The sequence below is a fragment of the Hippoglossus hippoglossus genome, chromosome 3 (assembly GCF_009819705.1).
Source record: "Hippoglossus hippoglossus isolate fHipHip1 chromosome 3, fHipHip1.pri, whole genome shotgun sequence".
Taxonomy (NCBI): Eukaryota; Metazoa; Chordata; class Actinopteri; order Pleuronectiformes; family Pleuronectidae; genus Hippoglossus; species Hippoglossus hippoglossus.
This window is the reverse complement of record NC_047153.1, coordinates 2,037,658-2,050,885: the sequence shown is the minus strand read 5'-3', so window position 1 is coordinate 2,050,885 and position 13,228 is coordinate 2,037,658. Positions and strand designations below refer to the sequence as shown.

Genomic DNA, 13,228 nt, shown 5'->3' with positions numbered 1-13,228 from the left:
CCACTATATGATCTCTGGTCTGTGATTGGTCCGTTGTCATCATCACCTTCTCCCAGACCGTTCCCAGCATGCTTTGCCCCTCTCCTCTGTATGATCATCAGCTTTAACTGTGCAGTCGTAAATCTCCCTCTTCTCTTCCACAAAACACCTCTTCTGTCTTTGCATCATGTTGAATCTTTTATTGGTGCTGAACACGAAGCAGCTCAGGAGGCTAATGTTCTCGTCAACATTACGACCAAGTGACAGTAAATCTGAAGATCGGAAGTTTCCTCTCGGTGATCAAACAGTGTTGTTGTGTTGCACATCAGAGTCAGAAAATCAGCTTCCATTTCCTACAGAAACGTTCCAGCATGTACATACAGCCTATATTAAAGGAGACAAATTCTGCTGATATGCAGGTTGATGTTTTTTATTCAGTGTCATGACTATAAGATGTTTTCATGCTCTAATGTTCAGAAAACATCACTTTCCTCAGACTGTCCATCGCTGCAGCTCCTCTTTTCAGCCTCTGTCTCAAACTCTTGGTTTAAGCGCCTGTCTCTTTAAGACCACCCCCCCCTCCTGATGAAGCCCAGTCTGCTCTGATTGGCCAGCTGGAACACTGTGTTGTGATTGGTCAATGTCGGCCTGTGCACTTGCTTTACCTGAACGTTAACTACACACATGTGGCGATGTCGCCTGTGATCAGGACTATGTTTGTGCGACACCATCTCAGTTCTTTAACTCTTTCAGTACAGATCTCAGGCTCCGATGAGGCGTCCTAATCTGCGTTGTGATTCGCTGCTGGCCGGGTCGTTACACTGTAGGATTTCAGCACCCGGCCCTATAGTTACAATGGGAGCAATATTGCACTAATTTTTTTTAATCGCCAAGTTCAAACGGTGCCTGTGAGGGGGCGGGGCTAATACTGGGAGGATGTAGATGTGGTGTTTTATTGAATCAGTTATTGATTAATCCGGAGATATTGATTATAACTGTAATCTCTACTCTTCCTCCTCCTCCTCCTCCTCCTCCTCCTCCTCCTCCTCCTCCTCCTCCTCCTCCTCTCAGCTGTTTTTCTTCTGCAGCAGAGAAAATGCAAATGAGCTGCGACTGTTGCTGGAGGTAAAATCAGCAACTTTAATTAAAAAATTAGCAGCAAACAAACAAAACGAAAACCTACGAACGATTAAAGGAAAAACAACCTGAAGGAGCAGCAGCGGAATCTTTTCATCTGATTTAATGATCAAACATGAATTAATGTGAGATTACACAAACACACATCAGTGATGTGAGTCTGTTGGGGCGTCATTAATAACCAATATTTTCACATCAAATACCGACTTTGATCCAACAAACACTGGTTCATCCTCAGGAGACACGAGACGCTCAGAAGAGTCAAACTTCTGTTTCATCATCACTTTGACTTTTCATTTCAACAACCACAAAAACAAACTGAGACAAAGTGAGAAGACGTTTCGTCGTGTGTGTGTGTGTGTGTGTGTGTGTGTGTGTGTGTGTGTGTGTGTGTGTGTGTGTGTGTGTGTGTGTGTGTGTGTGTGTTTGTGACTGAGGTTAAAGTTGATTTTCAGATTTTTAGACTCTGAACCAACTTAAAGGTAGAAATGTTTCACAGTTTCTGGATCAGAGACTCAGTTTAGATTCAGGAGCGTCGTGATGTATCGATCTTTATAAAATATATTTTGATCTCAGGTTAATGATACATTTATCATTGAATCATAATTAGTATTTATCATATCTATCATACATGTCTTTTAAATGATTTATCTTTCTTTCTACGCAGATACGTTTACTAGAACTTTCAGTGTTTCTGTAATTTGTTTAATTCATTTGTCCAAAAAAGAGATGAAACACACAATTAACATAGTTAAAGATGAAGTTGATTCAAACTAATTTTTATTTACACATTTTTTGGCTGCGATAACCGAGCAGAGAAAATCTAATTCAGGACTTGAAGTTTTCATTATTTCTTAGTTTTTTCTCTAATCCAGGTTTTAATTGTTTATTCTTTTAAATCTTTAATAATCTTTTATTTTCTGTGTTTTCATGTGGTGTACGAAGTATTTGTATCAAGAAAACATTTTTTTATATTGTAGTATAATAAGAGATAAAAGGACAGTTGCTACAGGATTCAACCTGGAGCACGAATCTTTTATAACTATAATATAAATATATAATTTATAACTTTAAAGGACGTCTGATAATCGACTCCAGATATTATGTGCGTAACTGTCCTGTATGTGTGTGTGTGTGTGTGTGTGTGTGTGTGTATCGGCCCTGTGATTGACAGGTGATGACCCCGCCTCCACAGACTGTAGTAAAGACTCACACTGACCTCGTAAATACATTTACATGTACACGTGTGTATATGTACACGCGTGTACTATATGTACGTGTACAGAGCAGGTACAGCTCAGCAGAATGTATCTGTTAGTCTCTGCTGCCCCCTGGTGGTCACTCATTTAAAACAGCATGCAAACACAAACAGGTGAAAAGTTATTTTTTATTCCACAAGATGTTTCAGATGAATGACAAAGCGCTCTAAGGCTGAGCAGGTCTTCAGCTAACAGGTCGAACCCCGAGGCCTTCTGGGAAACGGAGTCCTGACAGGTCTCAGTCGTCTCCTCCACACAGACTGAGCAGAGCCTTCTGGTAATCTCCTTTAGTGTGTTCCTGAATCACACACACACACACACACACACACACACACACACACAATGATATCAATGAAATGTCTTTATTGACAAATCATCAAATGTACAAGAGAAGTTCATGTAGTTAAAGTATTCCAGTTTATTATAATGTTTAATATTATCTACTACTGTATACACCCGTCCAGCACTTGAGGAAATGTACTTAGTTATTTTTCCCCACTCAACGTTTTTAGTCGCTAAAAAAACAAAACTCAATTTGTGTTATTTGATTTTATTTATTTATTATTACGTTATTTATCACACTCCAGTGATTCTGCGTCTCACACACACACACACACACGCACACACACACACACACACACACACACACACACACACACACACACACACACACACACACACACACACACACAGATACTCACAGCGATGGTCTGGTACAGTGATCCTTTGTGCTCCCTCTTGAATTCTGTTCTGATCTTCATCAGGTCGACCTCACAGCGTGAAACTAGGATCCTGGTCACCTGCTTCTCTTTGGCTCCTTTACTCTGCACGGGGGGGGGGGGGGGGTGTCAGTGTGTCTCATGTTCTGAGTTCACATCTCATCTGTTTTCTGAACTTTACCTTCATGGCTTCACTGAGTCTGTTGGCGAAGTACAGCTGCCTGTTTCCAAAGCACTCCACTGTGAAGACACACACCACTGTCTTATTATCTGCTCTGTTAAACGACCTGTCAGACGTTCATCTATATAAACTATAGACACAACAACATCTGTGGCTCTCAGCTCGTAAAACTTTAAAGCTGCTGTAGTTTATTTCACTGAAATACAAAACTGAGTTTATGATACAGCCTCTGCAAAAAATATTTAACACTTATTGTGATTTGTTTAATTGTGAATTCATGCTCTGAAAACCAGGTTCACTGAGTTATCTTGAAACTTTAGACTCCGATTGGCTCTGGATTTTATTCAAGATCAGAAAATTACGACACTGTGAATATAAATGTAAAATATGTCTCTAATTAATTACAGGAGATGGATGAGGACTAAAAAGCTCCGGTCTGGTAGTGATAAAGATTGTTGGACGTACCCAGAGTGAGGAAGGACTTCTCCAGATCTCCCTTCACCTCCTTCCTGATGCTCTCCTTCATGTCGTAGGGACTGTAGCTCTTATATCTGTCAAACACTGACGGCAACAAACACGTCAGGACAACGAGTCAGAGAAGAAGCTGCTGTTTTACCCAATGTCTCGATGTTAGACTCAACAGAGGGTGAATGTAGATTAATGTAAAAAAAACTAAAGAAAGAAACATCTGTACTGAATGGGAAATTAAATACAAGAAGAGAAAACAAGAAAAAAATGGCAGAATTGAAGACAAAAATAAGACAGAATTTGCATTGGATATAGAAAAGAAGAAAATACGTTATTAAATGAAAGAAAATGTTGCAGTTGAATTAAAAAATGTCATTTAAAGTGATAAAAATATTTTTTAAAAGTTATAATTGAACATCAAAGCAATCAGCACTGATCATTGAAAAGAAAAGAAAAAAATTGCCATTGGATATTGATATTATATATGTTTTGATTTGGCACTATACAAATTTAATTTAATGCAAAATAAATATGCATTGAATATAAAAGACTATAAAATATATATATATATAAATGAATAATATATAAAAAAAATTATTCTTGACATTAAAAGTGAAACAGACGTTGATTTTGTGTGTTGATCTGTGAATTTGATTCTGGACTCTGTTTTCAGGGTTGTAGGTGTAGTTCACCTTTCCGCAGATGGGGGACGCTCCTCTGAGCCATGATGGAGATCCAGATCATCACGTCGGTGCCCTTCTTCTTCACTCCAGCTTCATACAGAGACTGAGAGGTTCACACACCAGGACAGAACATGGGACAGAATCGTTACAGGGGACAGAGGCTTGTGGGACATTTCATCGTTAGCTACTGAGGGAATCAGCACAATTATATTTATAATTTAAATAAGAAAACTGGACTCACTCTGGCGTCATCATCAATCTTCTCATAGTCGACAACGTTCGAAGGCTCATCTCTCTTTGTCTGCAAAATAAGAAATATAAAAAGTCAGCAGAGAAATTTTAAAGTTGTTAACAGCAGCAGGTGTTTTTGTCATTTTAACAAATGCAACTTCAAATTTCAAAATCACGTTTAAAAGTTTACAACATTAAAATATTGGATCGACCTGAACCAGAGCCAGCAGCAGTTTAGCGAAGTTTCCTGACGTGTCTCCTGCGACGTCTTTTTCCAGCTCCTTCTTAAACACTGAAGAGAGAAACATGAAAAACGATGAAAAACAGACGTAACACGAAAGAAACTTGTGACGAAGCTACAATTGAAACAAATAAGAGGAAACGTGTAATTGATTTGGGTGAATGAACTTTTTTGTTTTTTGGTTTGTCCTTTGTTCTACATCACCTGACCTCCTCCTTTGCTCCTGTCATAACTACTACCTCCACTAGAGGTCGCCCGCCAGTGAAACGTAACTATGGAACTGCTAAGATGAATGGGCTTTTTAAATTTATTTTTTATTTCTTATCGGAAACATGAAGAAACCATCTTTTACCAACATATACTTAACTTCTACTGATTTTTTGGGGGGTTTGATCAATATCCCATTTGCTAACATGGAGGAGGCAGGGTTTACGACCTATTCTGCAGCCAGCCACCAGGGGGCATGTTTACGGAACATCTTACTCTCTTTGTAAACCCTCTTTATCTCCAGCATCTCTTCGTTGCTCCGGGAGCAGACGATCTCGATGAGCGTCTCCTCGTCTGTTCCCAGCCCCTGCACACAAACGCCCCCTACAGGTCAGACTACACGTTTCACACTGCAGGTCAGTGAAAAGATTATAACTTTAAATCAGTGCGACTGTAGAGCGCCCCCTGCAGTCCCCACCTTCACACCTCTGAAGTGTCACTGACCTTCATGGAAGCTTTGAGCTCGGAGGCGTCGTACTCAGCTGTGCTCTTCATTAGACCCAGCATCACAGCCTCCAGAGGGCCAGACAGCGCCCCCTTCAGGGCTGTGGGCAGATCCTGAAAATATACAGTATTTGTAAAAACTCGCCTTGTTACAGTCACTGAGTAAACCTTTGGAATAAATCTTTTCTTATTTGAATCATCTGCTGGTTCAGACCAACATGTCAAAGTTCATCGTGTCAAACATCTTTAACCTTCTTGGCGAGTCGTTCATATTCGAAGGCGATCTCTTTGCGCTGCTCGGAGCTTCGTCTGGTCAGGATATCGATGATCGTCTGTTCGTCTACGCCTGCAGGGAACAGATTTCATTCCTCGTTTTCACTTCTTCAGTAACAGTCAGAGGAGGCAGTTCATGTCAGACCACGTTAGAAAAGTACAACACGGTCAGGAAAATGTTTGGAGCCCCCTAGAGGACAGGTTATCCTTGATGGACCCTCATATTAACACTTTTTGAAATGACTCATATGCTTCCTTGACAGTTTGTGGATTTAATATAAACCTTTAACAGGAACCATTTTAGTGTCGAGTTCACATAAACGCAAGATCAATGTTGTTGCATCGTCCCCTGGAGGCCGCAGAGTTCATTACAGCCACAACAACATCCTGATGTGTTATCTGTTCTCAGAATTTCCCCGGGTGCAGGGAGGGAAAGATTGTTGAAATCTGACTGAGCTGTTTCTGTTCTGTAGTTTGAAGCCTCGTGTTCGTCTCCACAGTGAAAAACTTTATTTAAACTCTGAGGAGGACGCTGTCTGACTCCGTCCTCAGTGCTGGAGTCGGATCCCAGTAACGAGTCGTGTTGGTGTGATACTGGACTCACTCACCTTTAGTTTTGATGGCCGTCTCAATCCTGGCAGCATCTTTGGCCGGGTCAAAGTCTTGTACCGGCACCACGGTGGGAAAAGTGGGCTCCTCTTCCTGCAGAGGACAGAGACACTTGCTCGCTCACAGTCTGACTCTCAATAAAACCTGAAAATACCTGAAAATATCAAAACCCACTGGGAAGCATCTCCCGCTGTGTTTAAATCAGTGCAGCGATCAGGATGGAGAACCTGACGGATCTAGTTGGATTAAGTTTGGGTCTGGAGCCGCTGCTAAATGAAGTAACTGAGTACTGCTGGGTGGGTGATGAGTGCAGGTGTAATGTGAAACCACGTGTTGCAGGTGACTCACCGCGCCGTATGACAGCGTCAGTTGGCCCAGAAACTCCGACACCAGCGACATGATGAGTTAACCTGCAGAGACACAGACAGAGCGTCGCTGTGACATCACCAGAGGAGGAAACACGTACAACCACGACTCAAGCGACATCGGTAACATCTGTAACGTTCTGTCGGATTCACTGCTGTGACGTTTGAAGATAAAGATGGACAACTCCTAAAGCTAAAACATCTGGAACACCCCCTGGTGGCTGGCTGCAGTACAGGTCATAAACTCTTTAGTGACCACTGGTTGTACTTTTCACAATGCATTGTGGGATACTACAAGTCCACTTTATAAGAGTGTAGTAATTATCATTAAACCTTCACAGTTTGTTCTTTGATGGTTAATTATTTTTCGACGCTCATGTGTGCTATGATGTTTTTTCTGTTGCTTTAGTAACAGAGAGGAATCGGCTTCAACCCTCCATCACTTCCTGTTTGTTGTTTCCTGCAGGTGGAGTCAGTTATCGTGAGCAGCAGCCGGACTGGACGCCTCTTCGACAGTAGAAGAAGAAGAAGGTGCAGGAACCACAGCGTCGAGGTGTTTTAGAAAACTGACCCGACACCAGACGACTTTATAACCAGGGTCAGTGACGCCGCCCCTATAAACCCCTCCTTTGATTTGATAAAACAATAGTTCACGTCCTGCAGGCCGTAAACACCGGTGCGAGGTGTGTTTGATTTATTGACCAGGACATACCAGAGGGTGTGTCTGCAGATAAGGACTGTGGATGGTGAGCAAACAGATCTGAAGAAATGTGGAGCCTGTTATGTAACACACACACACACAGACACACACACAGACACACACACAGACACACACACACACACACACACACACACACACACACACACACACACACACACACACACACACACACTGTCTGAATCAAAGCTGTAAACTCTAGACCCTTGGTCTTCATCCAAAACGTTAACAGGAAGTGAATGAGGGTCAGGGAGGGTTTGTTGCTTAGGAACGACTGGTACAAACAGTCCTGAGTCCAGGAGGCAGATTTAAAGGCAACGGCACTAATAAAGTTACTTCATGTAGCTACACTGTAAAACATCTGCTACTTTATATACATGTAGTAGTTAAGTCCACTGGTTGTCGACATGGGGGCCGGGCCCCTGCAGAGGGTCAGAGGAAAACAGTTACTGGGCTCATTTGACTTTAGCTACATCCACAGTAATGTTTCATCTCATTTAAACTACAATGTGAGCGTATCTTCGTCCACACTAACGCACCTGAAAACACACGTCGCACGACTGTTCACGCACACTGGTCATGTGGTGTAAACAGGAAGTAGATTGTAGATTGTAGAACAGTGACGGTGAAAAATAGGAGCAGGGATTTATTTTCCTGGAGCGACGACGAGGTGCAACTGTTACTGACAGAAAGTGTTAGCGACGCTTTGTATTCACAGCTAGAAGTCGAATCATGTGACTGATAAGAACCAATCAGGAAGAGAACGTGGGCGTCTGCGTCATCGTTTACAAAAGTTTCTGTTCGTCCAGACTGAAACACAACCCCGGAGTTTTTAAACTCAAACGAGGCCGTCTGCGTTTCCCAAAACTCCAGAGTGGTGTGAACGCTACGTAACCATAGAGTCATGAAACGCAGCAGTTACGATCAATCAATCAAAGTTTATTTGTATAGCCCATCTTCATAAATCACAATTTGACTCATAGATTATAACAAGGTGCAACATCCTTTGTTCTAACTAACAAAAGAAACGTCCCCGGGTCACCTGACGTTAAAGCGTAGTGGGATCAAGGCGTCGGGTTCTGAAGTCGTTCTCCTGCTAAGCAGAAGAAAACCAGAGGAAATAAATAAGTGAGGCTCCAGGTGTTTCTGTGAATTCACACGACCTCTGAACCTGAAGATCCTTTTTCCTCTGCACCGTCCAGTTGTTCCTCTCATGTCTTCTCGTCTTGTTTTCTTCTTCTACCTCTGTTACCTGTGCTGTTAACAGTTCATAAAGTTGCCTTCCTGTGTTTGTCTCCAGGATTTATTCAGCTGTCTTCACTTTCTGCTGTTCAGCCCCTCATGGAAATTCTTTCCAGAAACATAATCTTTGAATGTGAGTGTTTAGTTTCAAGCAGCCAAACAAAACTCCTCTGAATGAATCATCTCCCTGCAGCTCCAGCTTCAAAATAAAAGCCTCTTTTCATCTGATTCCACCGCGTTAATGCACGGATCCGATTTTAACGTGTGATGCTGGTAAAAAACTCCAGAGAAAAGGAGAAATAAACTTCTGTCTCGTCTCATCCCCACCTCCGTGTGATCCTCCCTCGGTTAATGACATGAACATGATACTGTGGTAATTACAGGCGGGCAGAGAACACAGTGGGTCCGAGGGGAAGACTTTGGCGGCCGCACCCAGTGACCAGCCGCTTGTTATCACTTCTCAAACTGTTCACACGAGTCTCCTGAGCGACGTTTCTTCTTTTAAGAGATTCTTCACAGACACTTAATGACTCGTTCGACAGATGTTTTCTGCAGTTAAAGCAGCACTGAAAAAAAATACTAAATACTTTGTGTAGTGTTAAAGTTGACAGAGTGAACATTCATTCATCCACTCACACAGAGAAACAGTTAATGTAGTTTTCATGTTTTCTTACCTTCAGTGAAGCAGCAGCAGCAGCAGCAGCAGCTCCGTTATGAACCCGGACAGAACAGGGTGTGGCGTTTAAATACCAGCTGACTCATACACACTCACACACACACACACACACACACACACTCTCTCTCACACACACACTCTCACACACCCACACACACACACATACACACACACATACACACACACACACACACTCACACACACACAAACACACACACACTCATATCTCGCAGCCTTGATGATTCAGTGCACAACACATGGACATAAATTCCTCACTGAGGTTCGGACTTCCTCACCTCCTCTCAGCCTCAGACATCAAGTATAATAACCTGCACGTATCCATAGCAACCGAATCGATGCTTCATATTATGTTACATATATATATTATATTATATTATGTTAAGTGAAATCACGTCACGATTAATCTGTGATTTGAAGGCGTCCTGTTCAGTTCAGTCGAACGTGCAGCTCTCGGTTTATGTTCAGCACAGGAAGTGATGTGATAAACAAACTAACAAGCTGATGATGAACAGGTGCAGTGTGGAAGTGGCCCCAGTTCGTGACGCTCATGTGTTGGCGTGTGGTGTCTGTGGCTCAGGAGGTAGAGTGGGTTGTCCACGAACCAGAAGATCAGCAGTTTGATCCCTGCCCACCACCCCCCATTCTGCGTGCCAAAGTCTCCTTGTGAATGGGTGAAGGGCAAAACTGTACTGTAAAACATTTGAGTGGTCGTCAAGTCTAGAAAAACGCTATATAAATACAGACATTTTACCATTTACCATGTGTTAGCATAGAGCATAGCGTCTCACTCGGACATTTGCGTTCTCACATGCACCTCCTCCAGAGAACATTCAGTGCATGTATGAAAGTGGCGATATATGGGTCTAGATGACGTTAGTGCTTTAAAGTCACAGTGAACGTTTTCTCTGTCAAACCCCCATTTCCCCCCCCCCCCCCCAAGTGAGGTCACTTCCTGCTGTGATTCACCTGCACACTCACCTGAGGCTGTGAGAGTAGCTGAGGTCTGGTCACTTTAAATTCCTGTAACTTAATGAACTTAGTCAGATCCATAAACGCCCCCCACTCCCCGTCACACCCGGCTTATCGCTGCCTGGGTCGATGACAATCAGTGATTAAACCTCTTCCGAGCACATCAGAGTTCAACTTAAACCCCGGTGGACTGTGACATCTGAAGGCGAGACAGTGAATGTCAGCTGGACTCGATCGGTCCACACAAGACAAACCTCAGCTCAGTTTGTGGATCAGGGAACAACAGGAAGTCAGGCTCTGACGGTCGGATCCACACGTTGGATTCTGTTCAAATCACTTTTGGCAGCGTTTCAGAAACAGAGTGAGACTCAGCAACGTTTACAGAGACAGAATTCAGACCTGTAGTTTGACACCATGTCCCATAGACGATACATAAAGACAACATGTTAGCTCCCCTGGTGGCTGGCTGAAGTATAAGTCAATAACTCCTCCATGTTAGCCGATGGGACATGGATCAAACTAAAAAGTCAAAGTAGACTGTCTATCTATTACATTTCAGACTCAGGATCAAATTTCAAAAAAATCATTTGTGACTGAAGCTTTACTGACGTTCGTGGACTCAGGTCGTTATCGTTCAGTCTCAAAGGTCGAGTTCATGTCTGAAGCGAATGTAATTACTGTGGATAATGTTACCGTGGAAACAGACTGATTATGTGTTGTTAACATGTTTGTTACTTATTCGCTACACTGTAAAAAGTAACGTGATAAATCTTCTGTCTGTCCCAAGTGTCTCCTTTCATTTCCTCTTTTACTTTCTTTCTTTCATTCATTTGTTATTATTATTATCATCATCATTAGATCTCAGTGGTTCCTCTGTGACGGTCCCTCAGTGACGGTTCCTCTGTGACGGTCCCTCAGTGACGCTTCCTCTGTGACGGTCCCTCAGTGACGGTTCCTCTGTGGTGGTTCCTCAGTGATGCTTCCTCTGTGGTGGTTCCTCTGTGACGGTTCCTCAGTGACGGTTCCTCTGTGACGGTCCCTCAGTGACGGTTCCTCTGTGGTGGTTCCTCAGTGACGGTTCCTCAGTGACGGTTCCTCTGTGGTGGTTCCTCAGTGACGGTTCCTCTGTGACGGTTCCTCTCTGGCTCAGTTTGTTTCAATCCCCTGTTTCACTGACGTTGGATTTAACCTCGTTATCAGATAATCCTCGTCAGGGCCACGTTAACAGCTTTAACCTGGAGCCGAAGCAATATGCTCACAGCTGCACAACACAACAACCACATTCAAACACAACACAACACTGTACAACAACACAACACAACAGCACGGTAAACCAGTAAACACCTGTTTACATCTGCAAACAGCCTCCGTCCACTAACAGCCAGCTGCAGACAGAGAACAGCTGGTGAACATGTGGAGCATTTAGCAGCTGAAGAGAAGGTGATGACCAAACATGGAGACAAAAGAGAGGAAACACTGCACTGAGACCGAGGACGTGGAAACAATCAGCTGTTCGACAATATCAACTTGAAAAGGTGATGTGTTGTGTGTGATTATTGTCACTGCTGAAAAAACAAAACATCAAATCAAAGCTTCCAGAGAAAACTTTAGTGTTTGTCCATCATCTCACTGACTCTGGAGAAAACTGATTTCTCTGATAGAGTTTTGTGTCATCATGTTTTGAGCACCACTCCTGGTCTGTCCTGGTCTGTCCTGGTCTGTCCCGGTCTGTCCTGGTCCGTCCTTGTCTGTCCCGGTCTGTCCCGGTCTGTCCCGCTCTGTCCTGCTCTGTCCTGCTCTGTCCTGGTCTGTCCCCGTCTCACTTAGCCCTTCATGTCCTCAGTAATCCTGTTAGCAGAGTTTCTCTGTTCTAATCCTCCCTCAGAGCTCAGATCCCTGCAGGTCTTCACAGCCTCTTCAGCGCAGCTCTGTGGGAAACTGCTGGACCCCGATTGAACGACTCAGGTAGGACGAGACCCCCCGAGCAGATAGACCACACCCCCGCACATACCTCCGCACAACACCCTAAAACTCACCCTCACTCTGTGTTTGGTTCAGAGCTGAATTATTAGTTCAGCCTCATTTTATCTGGTTCATTTAAAACGTGCAGTGACTGATGTTGTGTTGTCTTTAAGTTAAACTGATTCATTTGAAGAGATGAACTGAGTCAGATTCATATATTTAATTACGGTTCTTCATGTTCTTGTGAAGAACTGAGCAGCTGCTGTCGATGCCTCATCCGGAATCTTGTGGTCACCTAAACAAGACGTTAACAAAACAATGTAAACGTTGAATATTCTTAGCAGCAAAAGAAATTTCACTAATGTAACTCACTTCCATTGTAGGAAACAGGTTTGTTCATTGATTTACAGGAAACTGAAATGGTTTGGTCAATCAATGATGTGGTTTTTGTGAGCTTCTTCAACCGTATCTGAAATCAGCTCGCCAACATAAAACCAGATGGTCTCTGTAAAAATATAAGTTACTTATTTATTTTAATGAGATTTTATTTTTTAATTGTGGGAACAAATAAAATAGATAAATTAAAACAGGGAAACAGAAAAAGATGCTGTTTAAAACAAAGAAATAAATATAACCAAAGAGGATAAAGATAAAAAGAAACCAAAGATGAAAACAAAACCTCACCGACTGCTCCGAGTTAATAAACCTCAGCCCAGACAATCGACGTGAGCAGTTTAGTTTACATCCAACAACAACTAATGTCAACCAGGAAACATCAGAGACA

General features: G+C 42.8%; 1 protein-coding gene across 4 annotated transcripts in view; it reads right to left on the bottom strand.

Annotated features, from left to right (window-relative positions):
* Window positions 1-2,488: 2,488 nt before the first annotated feature.
* Window positions 2,489-13,228, bottom strand: part of LOC117752161 (annexin A2-like) — a 13,626-nt gene continuing 2,886 nt past the window's right edge. The window contains exons 1-13 of one of the 4 annotated variants that reach the window (XM_034569353.1): window positions 9,491-9,581; window positions 6,840-6,901; window positions 6,491-6,584; window positions 5,861-5,955; window positions 5,610-5,723; window positions 5,382-5,472; window positions 4,870-4,949; window positions 4,668-4,727; window positions 4,436-4,529; window positions 3,741-3,836; window positions 3,276-3,334; window positions 3,077-3,199; window positions 2,489-2,673 (exon numbers count right to left, since the gene is read on the bottom strand). In XM_034569353.1, the coding sequence (XP_034425244.1) occupies window positions 2,614-2,673; window positions 3,077-3,199; window positions 3,276-3,334; window positions 3,741-3,836; window positions 4,436-4,529; window positions 4,668-4,727; window positions 4,870-4,949; window positions 5,382-5,472; window positions 5,610-5,723; window positions 5,861-5,955; window positions 6,491-6,584; window positions 6,840-6,890 (1,017 nt within the window). In that variant the 5' untranslated portion in view covers window positions 6,891-6,901; window positions 9,491-9,581 and the 3' untranslated portion in view covers window positions 2,489-2,613. Of the gene's footprint in view, window positions 2,674-3,076; window positions 3,200-3,275; window positions 3,335-3,740; window positions 3,837-4,435; window positions 4,530-4,667; window positions 4,728-4,869; window positions 4,950-5,381; window positions 5,473-5,609; window positions 5,724-5,860; window positions 5,956-6,490; window positions 6,585-6,839; window positions 6,902-7,189; window positions 7,208-7,568; window positions 7,593-9,490; window positions 9,582-13,228 lie in introns of those variants that run through there. The other 3 variants (XM_034569375.1, XM_034569368.1, XM_034569360.1) reach the window with 3 other exon arrangements.